The sequence below is a fragment of the Sciurus vulgaris genome (assembly GCF_902686455.1).
Source record: "Sciurus vulgaris genome assembly, chromosome: 8".
Classification (NCBI taxonomy): domain Eukaryota; kingdom Metazoa; phylum Chordata; class Mammalia; order Rodentia; family Sciuridae; genus Sciurus; species Sciurus vulgaris.
The window spans coordinates 151,421,624-151,437,800 of NC_136468.1; the positions used below are offsets into that span (position 1 = coordinate 151,421,624).

The 16,177-nt window shown below is 58.4% G+C and overlaps 1 protein-coding gene across 1 annotated transcript in view; it reads right to left on the reverse strand.

Annotated features, from left to right (window-relative positions):
- Positions 1 to 14,062: 14,062 nt before the first annotated feature.
- The window catches only part of TMEM132D (transmembrane protein 132D), a 504,756-nt gene continuing 502,641 nt past the window's right edge, over positions 14,063 to 16,177 (reverse strand). Inside the window, exon 9 of the mRNA XM_079152482.1 lies at positions 14,063 to 15,960. Coding sequence (XP_079008608.1) covers positions 14,779 to 15,960 — 1,182 coding nt within the window. The 3' untranslated portion in view covers positions 14,063 to 14,778. The remainder of the gene's footprint in view (positions 15,961 to 16,177) is intronic.

The following is a 16,177-nucleotide window of genomic DNA, read 5'->3' on the forward strand; positions in this document are numbered from 1 at the left end:
ACGCTGGCCCTCGACGTCCGTTGCTGTAGACGGCGAAGCTGGTGCTCACGTGGGTCACACGGGAGTGTCAGGAGCCAGGGTTTTTCATTTATTTATTTATTTTTTAAAATTTATTTATTTATTTATTTTTATTGTAAACAAATGGGATACATCTTGTTTCTCTGGTTATACGTGAAGTAGAGGAGTACCGTTTGTGTAATCATACATTTACATAGGGTAATGGTGTTTGATTCATTCTGTTATTTTTTTCCTTCCCCCCACCCCCCACCCCTCTTTTCCCTCTATACAGTCCCTTCTTCCTCCATTCTTGCCCCCCTCCCACTCCCCATTATGTGTCATCATCCGCTTATCAGCAAGATCATTCGTACTTTGCTTTTTTGAGATTGGCTAAAGAAACTGTGGTATATATATATATATATAATGGAATATTACTCAGCCATAAAAATTAATAACATTATGTCATTTGCAGGCAAATGAATGAAATTGGAGAATATCATGCTAAGTGAGCCAGTGGTTTTGTGTCTCTAGAATAATGGTGACGAGGGCACTTCTCTGTGTAAGTGAAGATCCTGCGCATCCGTTTACAATGCAGAGTGTCGCTGAGTTGAAGAAAACGTCACCAGGCACGGTGGCTCCTGCACGCATTCCTTGCCTGGCTTCCGTAGGCACTTGGGTTTTCTACTGGGGGTGGGTGTGGAGAAGGGAGCCATCCAGAACCCCGGCTCATCTTTGGCAAGCATTCCCACCAGCGTAGCCCAAACCTGAGACTTCCCTTGCCACCTTGACATGCCCCTTGAAAGACTGGGGATCAGCCACCGTGTGATCTGCTCTGAGGATCAAAGGGACCATTTATCTCACGTAAACTGGACTGTGTGACCAGGCACACGTGCAAGGTCACGGTGACACCCAGGTGACCCGCGCGCCTCGGGTCAGGGGCAGCTGCGTCTGTCTCCCGCGTGGTCGTCGCCCACGTGGACGGGGGCGGGCGACTTGTCTGCAGCTGGACATCCACGACACGTCTGCCGGGCGCTTTCTAGCTACAGAGCCTGCGGCACGAGCGCTCCTCACGCGCCTCCGTCAGAGGATGCTGTCCTTTCCCTGTTTTAGAGATGAGGGACCAGGGCGCGGGACTTCGGTGTCCCCGAGGGTTCACCCGCGGCAGAACGGGGTGCGCGCTCGGACCTGCTCCCGCTCTTCTTGAACCGAGGCACGGCTTCTCCAGCTTGCTGACGCTGGTGAGAGGGTCGGGCCCCCACCTCGTGTCCTCCCCAGAGCTCTCCACCGTCAACGGTTTCTCGTGCTTCGCTCTGGTGAGCGGACTTTCACCGAGAAGTCCTCCGGCCCGTCCTTCCGTCTGCAGCTTGGGCTGCATCCACCAGAGCGTCTGCGTCACAGGAAGCGTTCCTCCTTCCCCTCCCGCGAGCTCCTGCTGACATGCATCATTCGGAGCTGCCCTGGTGAGGCACTCCCGCTAGAGGGGTGGCGGCTCAGCCCACACCCAAGGTGACTTTTCCAGAGCCAACTGCAAGGGCGAGCCCGTCTGGAACGGCCCTTTACCACGCATTTCCAGCCTTCGCACTGGAGACCACGCCGCCGCCAGAGACGGCGACTTCCATGAGGACGCAGTCTGCACCTGGGCCGCTTGGGCATTTCCAGGATTCCGATTACTGCGATGGCTTCAGACGCCCAGAGAAGACTCCGTGGTCACCGTGGCCCTGGAGCCTAAGCCCTAGCGGGGCGTCGCATTGACCCTACAAAGATCAGGGAAACATGGTGGCCTCACACAAGCGCGCGACTAGCGATGGGTGCATAACGTGAAGTACAAATCCAGCAGTGTCAACCAACGGGCCCCATGGACTGTGCGCTGGCCGGACAGCTCTGGTCTTGGCTGGGCTTAAGTGTTTCTGTGGTCACGTGGTGGGTGAAGCACCAGGTCCACTTGGCAGGTTTGGGCTGAGCTGTCTCCCGCTGAGCTTCTGTTCTGTGCGTCTCGAGCGTTAGAAGGCTGGCCGGGCCTGTCGACATGGAAGCAGAGCGTTCCGAAAATGAACTGGGCTTGCAAAGGGCTCGACACCCAGCGGTGGAACTGACACAGGGTCCCTTCTACCACATTTTGTGGACTGAAGCAAGTGCCCAGCCAGCCCAGATTCAAAGGGTAGGGAGGTGTGCTGCAGGCCCCGAGGGGAAGAGTGGAAAGTCACGCAGGAAGTCGTTCCACACGCACACCTACGTCGACCCCGCAGAGTGCTGGCCTAGACTATCCATGGTCTTGGTCAATTACATATTTTGATCTAAAAGAAACAAAGAAAACGGCATAAACAGAGGGAGAATTGGAGCCCCTTTGTGTGATCAGTCCATTACCCAGTCCATACTGCAGGACTGTGGGGTCCACACTGACCAGAAGCTTAGAGGCCCGCAGTGGACCTATGAAGGACTGGCAGAGCCCGTGGCAGCCCCTGAGGGCTTGCTAGTGACCCTGGAGGGTTGGAGGCCCAGGACTCCCTTGCAGCTTCCTGCTGTAGGACTTTAGCTCCTTCCTAGAGTTTTGTCCCTGCAGGGCAATGAGTGCTTCGGAAAGACCTGCAGGCCTCAATCTGTAAAATGCAGAGGTGTGACTGTGGGGGACCAGCCCGTCGTCCTCCAAAGGGGACCCCGGCCTTTCTCCGGGGGTCACAGTGAGGCATCTCAGCAACTGCATACAGGCTCTGCTCCTTGAAGCCCGCCCATCTGTCCCTGGAGGCAGCAGTGTCCAGGGCCGGTGACTGTCCCCACGCTGCCGCGGACCGCAGCCCTCCTGGTGTTTTCCGCGGGGTGCAGCTCCTGTCCCCCTTCTCCGGGCTCGGGAAGCAGGGGCTGCACTGCCTCAGCTGCAGTCGCAGTGTGGTGAGGCAGACGCCTGCAGCTCCGTGCTGTCGTTGGAGAAGCCTCTGGGCCCAGTTTGACCTTGAGAGCTCACCAGCTCAGGCCTAGCCACGCCAGGTGCTGAGGAGAGCCGTTGATCAGGACGGGACGTTGGAAGGACAGCACGTCGTAATGCTTACTCATGGCTGGAGAAGGGACCGCGCTGGGGCTCCTGGCCTGGAGATAACAGGGCAGAGCGCGAAGTGAAAGAGGTGGGTGTAGCACTTGGGAGCTGGAAGGCGCTTCCCGAGCCCTGTTGTGTGCCAGGATCGACGGAGGGGGCTTTGGAGACGCCGCTCCCAGGCCCTGCCCCAGATCCCGGGGCTCACACGCCCGGGAGGGGAACTTCCGGTCCACGTGTTGCGAAGGCGCCCCAAGCAGACCGTCCGTTGTGCTGCCATTCTCAACGTCTCGGTCAGCCGGTGCTGTTCCCCAGGGTGAGAAGGGCCTGCTGGTCCAGGCACGAGCCACTCCATCCGCCCTGCAGCCCTGAGACAGATGTGCCACCATTTCTGCCTCACATCGCGGGAACTGAGGGTCGGAGGTCGAGGCGAAGGGCCCCAGGCGGGAGGAGGCAGAGCGCACCCAGCACCGCCCCGGCCTGCTCCTCCCAGGTCTTGGCTGTGTCCTCTGCAGAGTGGGGTGGCCGTGGCCGCCAGTTCAGAGGCTCATCCCTGAGACCCTGCAGCCCGCGCTGAGTCCTCCACCCCGCAGCACCCACGAAGGTGACTGCCCCTCCTCTCCTCTGCTGCTCAGGCCCCCACCCCTGGGGACAGCATCAAGGGAGGGCGAGCCGTGGACCTGTGTGCATACCTCTCCCAGAACCAGAGGGCAGATGGTCCCCGCGTGTGCGGCCCATCTGCATGTGCGTGTCAGGCGTGTGCAAGGAACACAGGCTGCACACATGTGTGCTATGCGTGCACACGGTGCGGCAGCCTCTGTCGCCCTGGTTCTCCTGTCGGCCCAGTCACTGTGGTCAGCTGCACTCTGGGGCAGGCCCGGCGGGAAGGGCCACAGTCCGGCTTGCTGTGGTTTGCCTCCCTCTTCTCGTCCCCTGGGATCTGTCCTCCCATGTCCCCGGAGGAGGAGGCTGAGCACAGTGTGAGGAGAGGTTTTGAGAGGGGAGACCACGTCTGCAAAACGCACTGCAGTGTTGTTTGAACCCTCTCTGTCACCCGCGGTCACGGTCCCTCACTGTGCCGTGTTTGTGACTCATGGGTGCATCAAGCACAGGAGAGGACTTTGCACAGGAGCAGAGCCAGGGCCAGCCTCCCATCGTCTCTTCTAAACCTCTGCTTGAGACAGAAACCAGCTGTCCATTTCCTTCTCCGGGGAAGTGCAGCTTGCTCCCTGAGTCAGGGCCGTACTGAAATGTCAGGCCTCAGAGATCCCCATCTGATGGCGGCCCAGTGTCACGCGGGAGAACAGAGTGAGCTTTTGTTATAGGCAGCGTCAGGTAGAAAGACCAGTAGAGTCAAGTGAGAGGTGGGGTTGCGAGCAGGACCTGGACTCTCATCACCACTAGTAAGATGGAACTTTCTGGAAGGCTGCTGGAACTCAGTGTTGCTGGGAGGGAGGGACCGACAGGGAGCAGGTGGCTTTGAGAGAAGGGAGACACTGGAGAGCTGGTCCATGCAGGAGCTCGTGAGGGTGGACAAGCTTCATCGGCTCCTGTCCCTGGGTCCCTCGTTTGGAGGCTGATGGCCCAGGAAGAAGCAGCTGCTGGTGGATGAGCTCAAGTCGGGCGCCTCCTGCTGGGCAGGCAGCAGGAGCAGCAGAAGGTCTGAGTGGAGGGGCTTCCAGTTGACCCCTCCCACAGCACAGGGTCAGCACCTGCCTTCCTGCCCACGAGGAACACACGGCAGTGCCGCCATCGCCAGGGAACCTGGGGTGTTCGCGGGAGAGGGATTGGATGCTGTGGTGGTTGAAGCCAATGATCCGTGGCTGTGGCATTTGCTACCCACGTAGCTCAAACATTCCTTTGCCGTTTTGGGGGCCTGAAGAGCCAGACAAGCATCTGTGGTGACCACGTCCTCCCGTGGGAAGTCGCTGAGGCCCGCTCGGGCAGGTGCAGCAGGTGATTAATAGCTGCTGGTAACGGATTATCTCCCTTGCCAAGATCTATATATTGATAGGCTATTTGTCTGTCCCGGTCTACATCAACAAATGGAAAATTTTAATTGTGCTGATCGATGTGTCTCTGTGATCTGAGGGAGGGGCAGCGAGATGGGCTGGGAACGTTTTTAAAACCCTCACATGCTTTGAAGCATCTCAGAAGTCGGGGGGAAAGGAATGAGCCCCTCGCAATGACCCTCTCATCCTCTGGAGGTGACGCTGTCTCTGAATTTTAACCTTGAGGCTTGTTGGCCTGGGACCTGAGAGTGGACAGGCGGTGCCCAGTGGGCCTCCTGTCCGACTTTGGGGCAGACCTGCAGACAAACAGCTCGGCACCAGCCTCTCCACTTCAGCCTCCTCCCTGTGGAGAGGCCGCATGGCTGAGGGAGGAACCTGGGCCCGGGGTCAATAGTGGCCAATCTCACCTGGTCCTCGTCCCCCTTTCCTATGGAATTTAAAGTCAAATTGTCCATGTGGAAGTGCCCTCCTCCACCTCACCCCACGGGACTCGGGCAGTGCTACCCCACTGCTACACAAGTGGGCCCCGATTCGCAGCCTGAGTGACCACAGCTGTCCCTGTCCCCTGTGAATGTGGGTCAGGGAGGAGCTCAGTCTCTGGATTTTGTTGGAAACATTTGGAGAGATGTTGCTTCTTTCCTCAGGGGTTTGCTGGGCTGTTGGGCGTCACCTGTCACCCAAGGAAGGTTGTTTCTTTGGTACTTAAAGAGAGTCTGCCCTGGACTGTGGGGGCATCGACCTGCAAGATGGCACCCACGATCCTGACCTCCTCACGCTCAGTCCTACACGCGCCTCCCACGGTCGTAGGGCCAGTCGGTGCAGCAAGTAGAAGATCTGGGAGGTCGTGGTGTGGGGCATGCAGGGCTGGGTCGTCCAGGGCATCGTGGCTTCTGCTTGTAGTCTTGAGGGTCAGCCACACTGGGAATGTTGACCACCAAGTTCTGGGGACACTCTAGTAACTTTCTGCAGACATCAAGCTGCAAAGTCTCCTTCTGAGGACAAACACTAACTTCTAGATGTGCAAGCGAGCTACACGGGGAACATATTTTCCAGCTCAAAGCAAACTGTCAGATGACGGTAGCCCCAGCCAACCTTCAGCCAAGCGCAGTCTCAGGAGAGACCCTGAGCCAGAGCCACCAGCTGGGCCACTGCTAGGTTCTGGCCACAGAAAGCGTGGGAGGTGGAAATCGCTCACCGTTCTGGTCTGTATCAGCGAATAACAAGCAGCTCGCAGTCAGCTGACCCAGGGCTGCCCTGCCAGAGGAGCACCTAGGAGCCACGGGGACTCACGCATGGGGAAAATGTTCTTCCAAGGGGCGTCGTGGATGCTGCCCCACCCCGTCCTCCGCCTGGTCAGGCTTCCGTCTCCTCCTCTGTGGCAGGGAGGGGCCTTCCACTCACTGCAAGACCACTGGAGAGACCTCCCAGCCACGGACTCGGAAGATTTTACCCTGGCTGCTGTTAAACCACTTATTTTCAAATGCTTAAGGAAAAACTGCGACTTTCACATATTCCTTGAGGCCTTTTTAAACAGGTAGGATTTAGATCGTGTTTATATATTCATGGAAAAAAAGGTAACTTGGGAAGTTTCTCTCTTCGGGGTCCCAGAGTGGAGCTCCAAGGGGCCCCCAGGCTGGGTGACTCTCTTCCCTGTGGTAGAAAGTAAGTGACAGTCTTGGCCAGGAACCTGCCCCTCGGGAGCACAGAGACCCACAGGGAGAGCAGAGAGCTTTTCCCCATGCTGGGTCTTGAGCAGCAACCAATGCCAGGCAAGAGGACCGGCAGGGACCTGCCCACTGGGACAGAGGGGCCCAGAACAGCCATCCAGACAGTGGACAATGGGAAACCTGAAGAGGGAGTTGGGTGGGCCATTGAGCTTCGTGCGATGGCTTGGTATCCTCAGGTTCACGTTCTCCTAAGAGAATGAGGACCGAAGAAGGAGCTGGTGATGTCATCTCCCAGGACTCTGTCCACCCGCTGGGAGGACAGAAGTCTCTGCTATTCTGGGGTGTGGACTCACCACCTGTTCTAAGCTGGAAGACCATCATCCTCTGGCAAAGTTTACAGGGTTCAAGCTGGTACCTGGCCAGAGACTGCGAAGTGCACAAGCCCAGCCTCCCCACAGTGTGAGGCCGGGGGGCTCTTCAGGAGCAGAAGGAGACCATGCCAAGCTAGGCCCAGTTCAGGAGGGCCACCGTCCCCAAGGGCTACGGCTGTTGTCTTAACTGCTCTTCTTGTGTCCACACTGCCTGGTGACTGTCCTCTGATGATCCTGTGAGGGCTCCTGGCATCTTAACGGGGTGGCCTGGTCTGCTGGCATGATAAGGTTCATCTGATCTGACCAAACCCTGGGTCAGAGGCCCGGATCCACACTGGGGGCTCAGCACAGAGGTGGACACCAGGGAACGCAAACAAACCAAAGCTGACCTCGGGTCTGGAGATGAGGAGTGTCCCAAAGGGCAGCATGGCTTCCGGCCACAGGCAGGGCTGGCCCCGGAGGACCGCCCGGCCAGGGGGACTGCTGTGCTGCCTAAGTATGCAGCACTTTTCCAGGGGTGCCTGGCCGAGAGAGCCTCTCCACGTTGCAAGCCATGAACTTGAAGCTCGGAGAGACGAGATGGCTCTTCGGGTCTCCCTCTCTGCTGCAGAATAAGACCTTAGCATCGGAAAGTACTGCCAGGCTGCAGGAGCACAGAGCACGGATGGCAACCCTCGCTTCCTCTGAGCAGCTGGGCCTCACTGAGGTTCAAGCTGGAAGGATGCCCACTCTCAGAAGGAGCCAGTCCTGCTGTTATCTGACCTTAAGTAGCTTGTCTTGTCTAAGGAGCCTGGGATGGGCAGGGAGGTGCAACCCAGCAGAACCTGCTTTTCCAGAGCTGTAGCATCTCATCCTTGTGACAATATCTGTGCCCCAAAACACAGAGGGAGAAAGGTCATCGGGGCAGCTGGGAGAACCAGCCAGCACAAAGGCCGCTGGGGAAAGCAGGCCCTTGGGCAGCAGTGCCACAGATGAGCAAAGCAGACAGCCAATTCTCAGCTCACTAACGAGCTCTCTCCAGCCAGGAGGGACCAGCCAGCAAGTCCCACCATTGTGGGTAATAAGAATCGCAATTAGACCTCAGGGGACCTCTCCTCCCTCCAGATGACACATGTGATCAGCTTCACAGGCCAGGTCTGCCTTGACGTCCAGGGCCTGCTGATCCTTAAGGGGAAAAATACCCCAGCTTGCCAAGGATCTGCCCTCCTGCACACCCGAGTCCACCTGAATACCTGCTCGTAGGGATTCAGCTACTCAATAAACCAAGCAGCATCTAATCAATAACTATTGTATAAATCAGTCAGGGTAGGTGTTGCTATAGCAACAGCCACCCAAAACACCAGGGGCAGGACAGAGAGGTCTGTGCCTTGTCAAAAAGAGACAGATGAGGGGGTTCTCCCCAGGGCCACGCTCCTTTTGCAGTGACTCAGGGATCCGCCTGTGATGCCGCATGTCACGGCATGGAGAGCTCACGATGAGCCTTAACGACCGGTGTTTGAAGTGGCCCTGGTCACTATGGTCCACACTTCCTGTTCAGAGCTCCTTGGGAGCCCCAACCTGAGCTGCAAGGCAGGCTGGGAAATGTATCGAGCCCAACTCTCCAGCACAGCTCCCAGTGGCCCAGTGTGTCCTGAGTCCTTGGGGCCTACAGAGGAAGAGGAGCCCCCTTCCTCCTCCCAGGGAGACGAAGCATCCAGGGGAAACCCGCTTGCTGTAGACGGGAGATGCTGGTTTTAAGGAGCATCAGTGGAGTCCCTGGGGCAGGCTCCAGAGGGTGAGGTCGATCTGGAAGGTGGGGATATTTCCTTCACACTCGGCGTCCTCTGCAGAGGACCCTGAACGTCCAGCAAGGTTTCTACGGAGGGAGATGAGAAGGGACCTTATCTTCTATGTCTCTTGGGGGAGGGGAGTGCATCTGGCGGATTTTTGTCTCCTCTGAAGTGATCAACAAAGATTTATTTTTTGGCTCAGTGAAAGGTGCTAGCACCAAGCCCATATGCCAGAGCAGCCAGAAGACGTAAGATCAATCCTCTGGGAGCAGGTCGGCTTCCTGCTGCCTACGAGGTGGTTGACCGCTCTCGATGCTTGTGTCTGCAGACCCTGCCCGTCACCCACTCATCCACCTAGCCCTCCATCTGGCACCCACTTACTCATCACCCACTCACCCACCCTTCCACCTACCCATCCCGGCATACATCCACTCATCTACCACCATCCATCCATTTATTCATCCATCTAGGTATCCACCCAACACCCACTCATCCATGCCTGCATGGATTTATCCACCTACTTGTCCATCCATCCACCCACCCACAAACCCATCCATCTGTCCATCCATCCACTCACCCACAAACCCATCCATCTGTCCATCCATCCACCCACCCACCCACAAACCCATCCATCTGTCCATCCATCCACCTACCCACAAACCCATCCATCTGTCCATCCATCCACCCACCCACAAACCCATCCATCTGTCCATCCATCCACCCACCCACAAACCCATCCATCTGTCCATCCATCCACCCACCCGCAAACCCATCCATCTGTCCATCCATCCACCCACCCACAAACCCATCTATCTAGAAAGCAAACCTCATAGGAACGTAACCGTGGTGGGTAATGGGACCTGTGGGTTTGCAAAGCCAGCCTCCGTTTTCCCAAGTCAGGGCAGAAGCATCCTGAATCTGCCTCGGGCCTCTGCCCTCTCCCTTTCCCAGGCTCCAGGGCTGGGGTGAGACACCTGTTCAGCAGGAGACTCTAGCTGACCTGACCGGAAGGAGTCTGAACAGGAGTCTGAAGGGGCAGGGCAGGCTCTCTTCCCTCTGCGATTGTTGGAAAACACGGAGCTGACCGCTGGAGAGGAGGGGACAGAGAAGTAGATCGCGGTCAGGGTCAAAGCTACCTCTGCCGTTCAGTCCCAGGACAAGGCATTCGGTCCCTTACTCTTCCTGTTCTTTTTCTTAAACTCACTTTTTTTTTAATCCCTTGCAATGAAAAGATTGTCCCTAAAACAAATAGCAAGCTAGGGGACTGCTTTCTCCCTGGGGAGGGTAGAATCATGGCCCTCTCCTCAGAGGTTAAGATCCCGATTCTCAGGACGTGTGACGCTGCCCTTACGTGCATTTGGGGTCTTCGCAGGCGTAACAGAGGCAAGATGAGGTCACACTGGATTGGAGTGAACCCACACCAGTGACAGGCATCCTCGTGAGAAGATGTTGAACCTGGACAGAGAAAGCCTGGGGGCGGGGCAGAAGATGAGTGGATTGAGAGCCAGGCATCTTCCGGCCAGAACCCCAGCACAGCCAGGAGCCACCAGCAGCAGGGAGAGCCGACCCTCCCTCACCGTCTCAGGAGGAGCCTGAGGACACCCCAGCTCCAGACTTCCAGCCCCCAGGACGGTGAGAGGATGCAGTCCTGTTGCTTTGGGGCACCCAGTTTGTGGAAATTCCATATGGCAGCCTAGGAAACTGATCCCGCCACCTGATACATAGAGGGTGTACCTGGTGCACATCTTTCCTTCCCCCATGCACAAGGCTTTGCTGAACAGGCTAGTTCTTCCCCGCGTGCACATCCCGCAGGGGCTGAGGTAAGGCAGGTGCGCCGCAGCCATGATGAGCCCAGATGGCCGGGCGGGGGCGCCTCTGAGCCAAGTCAAGCTGCACCTGAACCTCTTTGCAACCTCTTCCCTCCACCTCACCTGGAGCATCATCTAGGAGGTCAAAGACTCTGGCTGGAGGACACAGTTCTCCTGGGAGACCATCCCTGGCCACCCACACCCCTGCCTGAGCATCATCTGCTGGGCCACAACCACAGTGAGGGTGGGAGGAGCTGAAGATGTCCGGGAAGTGCCACAGGGGTGACTAACTCAGCTCAGCGCTGTCCCGGGGCACCTGGGCAAACCATTCCCTCGCACTCTCAGGCTGTCCTGTGCAGAATGGGTGAGGAATGGGGCGAAGCCGGGCTTTGGTGGCACAGTCCTGGAAGACCGTGGAATCCACCCGCCCAGTACCCAGGCTGGCGCTTGAAGCGGCCACTACCCAGGACCTTCCTACCAAAGGCCAACACTGTGGGTAAGTCCTCTCCAAACTCATATTTTGGACTGAGGATGAGCAAGTCCCCAGAATGTGGTCTTGTTTAGAAATAGTGCTCGCTGTGCAATTAGTTAAGATGTGGTCACAAGGGTGTAGGGGGGCCTGATCCACCATGCCTGGTATTCCTATGAAGCAGGACCTTTGGACACAGAGCCATACAGGGAGAAAGCCAGGGGAAGATGGCGGGAGTTCAGGCTGCTGGTCTACAAGGCCAGGAAGAGCAGGGATGGCCAGTGAACCACAGGAGCTGGGAGAGAGGCTGGGGACAGATTGCCCCCAAAACCCTCGGAAGGACCAACTGTCACCGCTGTCAGACCGTCAGGCTCCAGGTCTGCAGGAAGTGTGTTTCTACTGCTCAGTTTGTGGTCCTGTTAGGGTCACGTTCCTGCATCGGAATCCGAGAGGCAGAGAGCAGGCCTCCCGGCCTGTGCTGGAGGCAGAGCAAGCTCGGAACCAGCCTCCCCAGGTGGTGGGAGGAGGTCGGTCCTCTGCTTGCTCTGGCCTCCAGCCCGGATGGGAGACTCTGTACTTCCCGGCCCGGCCCGCAGGGGGCATAAGTGAGCTGACAGTCACTTACTGTGAGAAACAGAAGCCTCACTTTCTTCACATTCGAAAGACGCCCTGTAGGGATTTCAGCTCCTTAAGACCTCGGGCGGCACTGTCTTGAATTCTGGGCACACAGATCACACTGGGGAACCTGTCACAGGGGCACTTTCGGTTGGTTTTAGGCAAGGACGTCCCTGTTTGTTTGGGAGATACTGACGTGATGCTCCGCTAATGGTCTGGGGCTCGGTCTCCTCTGCCTCCACCTGCTTTCCTCCCTCTGGGGTGGAGTCACAGCTGGGGAGAAACGGCTCTCTACGGGAAGAAGACCCGCAAGACGGGGACACATGGGACCACTCACGGCCAGGGAGGCCCGGGTGGGGGCTCCCCACCCCTGCTCTGTCCAACCAGCGGAAGCCCCTCCCACAGGGTCTGGACCAGCAGCAAAGACTAGAGAACAAGATCCTTTTAAGTGAACGGACCAAGATTCTCAATGTGGGCTCAACCTTTCTCTATCCTGAAACCCGTTTTGTTGCCTTCTGTAAAACTGATGGCTATCCAAAAGTTGTTTGTCTTGAGTGCCCGCCCGCCCCCTGTGGGGAGGTCCTCAGAGGGGCTGTGGCCACCTCCGCTGTGTGCGGTGCTCACAGCTGCTCCGGGCACACAGCTGCTCGGTAAGTGCTGTGGAGAGGCGGACATCCTGCCTGCCTGCGGCGTGCATCCTGGGGCTCCACTGTCTTCTCTGGGTGCGCCGTCCAGCTGCAGGCCAGACAGGGGTCTCCCTGGCAGCCTTCGAACCTGGCCCAGGGTGCTGCAGGTGAGGACACAGGCTGGAGAAGGACAGACGACCTCCTGGCTCCCGCTCACAGCAGAGCTGCTCTGTGAGCGCCCAACGCCGGCTTCCTGCCATCCATCGCTCAGCATGCTTTTAGGAGGGAATTACACGTGTGATTTATTTGCAAATCCTTTCCGGTCCTGGAGGAGAGACGCTCAGCACACAATGCCGTTTGTCATCAGGTGTCAACAGCCCCTCAATGCCGAGAGCGGCATTACACGGTGTCAGGGTGTAATTGGATTGTGCTGGATCCCCACATCTGCATTCTCATTTCGCCAAAAGCCACCGCACCGGGAGAGCCACTTGCAGCCGATGCCAGCCCCTTGGAGGGGTCAGCGCGCAGAAGGACAACCACCAGCCACCATGCCGCTGAGCGCACGTTTTATATTTACAGGAGGCAGGTTTATAAATATATATTACATTCTTACAATCTACAAGACATTCTACATGTAGATGGGCGTGGGAGTGAGCGGCCGCTGCAGGAGTCAACGGAACGTCACACGGGAAGGAGAAACGTAAGCCGGGTGGAGGGCAAAGACTCGTGGGAAAGAGGTGACAGCGAGTCACCCCACCACACAAGGCAAGAAAACTGGGGACAGGTGCAGGTGATGTACGGCTGCAGGGATCCCAGGGTCAGAGATGACTGTTAGCACCACAGGTGGAGGGGGTGCTGGGGCTGAAAGGGTGGCCCGGCGGAGTGGACACAGGTGTCACATCACAGGAATTCAACCGTGCGGCCCGGAGAGAGAAGGGAAGGAGGAGGAGGCTGAGGAGGGGAAGGAAATAGAGGCCCACAGAGAAAAGGAGGGGAAGGAAATAGAGGCCCACAGAGAAAAGCAGCAGGAGGAGAGGAAGAAGAGAGAGGGCAGAGAGAGAGAGAGAGAGAGAGACAGAGAGACAGAGACAGAGAGAGACAGAGACAGACGGGAGATGGCACAGTTAAAAACACAGAGAGAGAGAGGGGAGGGGGCTGCTGGACAGCATGACCCTCTGTGCTTCCGCCACCCTCTCAGCTCCTGCCCCGCGGGCTGCGCCAGCTTGCGGCTCTCCATGTGAGAGGGCCGAGGGCCTCTGCTCACCCCAGCCCTCTGTCCCCCAGTCTTCCATTGGAGAGCCTTCCAAGTGTCCTTCTGACGTTAAGCAGCCGACGGAGGATCACGTGCTGGTGGGACACCTCCTCCTGGTGGCAGCCGCCCTCCTGCCCCCATCCCGGAGCTGACAGGCCTGTGCAGCCCCCTGCCTCCGCCTCTGCCCCGCACACCCTGCTCACGCCACTGGGACCCCGGTCTGTCTCTACAGCCTGATGGCCGGTGGCTGGCGGGAGGCCAAGGCGAACAGCAGCAGGGAAGGCCCACCTCCTTCGGTGCGAAATTCACTGTGCTTACCGCCTACTCCCCGGGACCAGCCTCCTCCAGGTGGAGCACGTCCTGGGCTGCTCTGGAGTCGACACAGCCCCAGGGGGGATACCGAGCACACGCGGGACCCTGCCCTCCCTGTCCCAGACGCAGGTGACCGCGGGCCCTGGCAGGTGGGGAGGCAGGGAGGAGGACAAGCCAGAGAGCAGACTTGCTGAAGGAGCCAGGTCCTGGGACTGACAGAGGTCCTGTGCCCGGTGTCCTCGGCTCAGGCTGTGAGGATGGCTCTGGGTGGCTGGGAAGAGCGGTGATGTTTGTCTTGGCAGGTTGTCACACGGTACTGGTGGCCTTTCTGTCCTCGCCAGCACCTGCCTGGGTCTGTCACAACCCAGGCAGCTTCAGCCTGGCCTTCGGGAGGTGCCTGCTCAGGGCTGCGCCTGTCGAAGAAGCTCACGCTCACAGCCAGGTAGGCCGCGCCTGGGCGAGCGCACACTCTCCCGTGGATTCGGGCGCGCTCCGCCCGAATCTGGCTTCTCTTCTCTTCTCTGTCACACTGAATTTTGGAGTCATGTGGATTTTATGAAACCCAAACTTCTTGGATTAAAGAGAGAGGCTGGAAACGCTTTGCTGGAAACCCTTTCCTGGAAACGCTCAGAAGCTCAGCGATTCAGAGTCCTTTCTGGGCAGGTTGAGGGAAGCTTCCCCTGAGCAAGACCTGGTGGGCCGGGATGTGAGCTTCCACGCTGGCTGGGCCTCCCCAGCTGAGCGGGGCCCTTCCTGAGGCTCTGTGGACGCTGCCGCCCGTCTCCTGTCCCACCGGCTCCTTGGTCCTGATGCCTTGCTGGAGGCTGCAGGTGGTGTGGACGGGGCCAGGTCGGCTCACACGTTTTCACGGAGCCGCTCCATGTACCCCTGACGCTCGGGGCGGCCCCCGGGGTCCAGGTCCTGGCAGACCCACTTGATGTCGTCCTCTCTGCTCGTCACGGTGGTGCCCCCCTCGGGGCACCCGTCGTCCAGAGAGGGGGCGGTGAAGGTGGTAAACGTCACTCTTTTCCTTTTCGAGGTAGGGGAGGCTGGGGGTTCGCCTCTCTGGTCTCTCCCGGCTGCGAGCGTGGCTCCCACGGGCGCGAGCAGCTGCCCGTTGGTGCTTTTCTGGGCGAGCGTGCCCAGGAGGTACCTGCTCTCCTCCACGTCCAGCTCGCGGTCCACGGCCGAGATCTGCTCGTCCTGGGAGGCCGCAAAGTTGACGTGGTTCTCCAGCAGCTCCGTCCGGTTGCTCAGCCCCACCCAGTCGTGGGAGTGGCTCATGCCCTCCTGTTCTTCAAAGGGCACCTGTTTGTGCCTGTACTTCAGTGCGAAGGCCGCGCAGTTGATGAGGAAGACCAGGATGGCCAGGCAGAAGACACCCAGTAAAGCGTACATCCCGATCTCCAGGTCGCTCAGCCCTTTGGATGCCTGCGCCGGGTCGTTCTCCGTTTCCACGTTGCTCCTGGGGAGGTCGGCCGGGTCTGGGAAGCTGGTGACGTCCACGGGGAAGGTCTGCAGGTGGATGCCGCCGTCTGGCGGGCCCCCCTGGCCGTCCTTCTTCTGGAGGGTGGACCTCTGGGTGGTGCTTCCTCTTCCCTCCATGAGGCCCATGGAAGAGCTACCGAGGTTCCGGCCTTCTGGGCTCCCCGGCTCCTGCCAGGGTGCTTTGGCTCTCCGGTCCTCAGTGTCGTTTTCCAGGTCAATCCCCGTCCCGACGTGTCGACCGTCACTGGGGCTGGGGTTGGCATCGTTTTGGCCAAATTTCACTTTGATGTTCGCGGTTCCCACGGCGAGCACGCTCTTCCGCTTGGACTTCTGGCAGGACTCGCTGATCACCATCTCCACCTTGACCAGTGCTCCTTGTCCTTCGGTTTCTGCGGCGATTATAGGCCACTTGAACCTGGCGTCCTGGTGGATGGAGACCACCTTCTCATCCAAGGATGTGGCCAGCAAGGAGAAGTCCTTCCCATCATAGATGTCCAAGGGCGTGACCGAGCCGTCACTGAACTGGACCCAGCAACTGATGGCCGCTTCCTGTTGAGGAAAACAGGTGAATCAGAACAGGCTGGGAAGCTCTGGAAAGCTCACTGGCGGGTCCCAGTAAAGGGACACAGCTGCCAGAGGGGTGCCACGGAGCAGAGGAAACCTCTCCGCGGTGCAGAGAGGTCAGATAGACCCAGGCCAGGCAGGATGAAGCCCCACGAAGACGCACAATCAAAATAAACCCACAAAAGGACAATGTGGGCTGGTG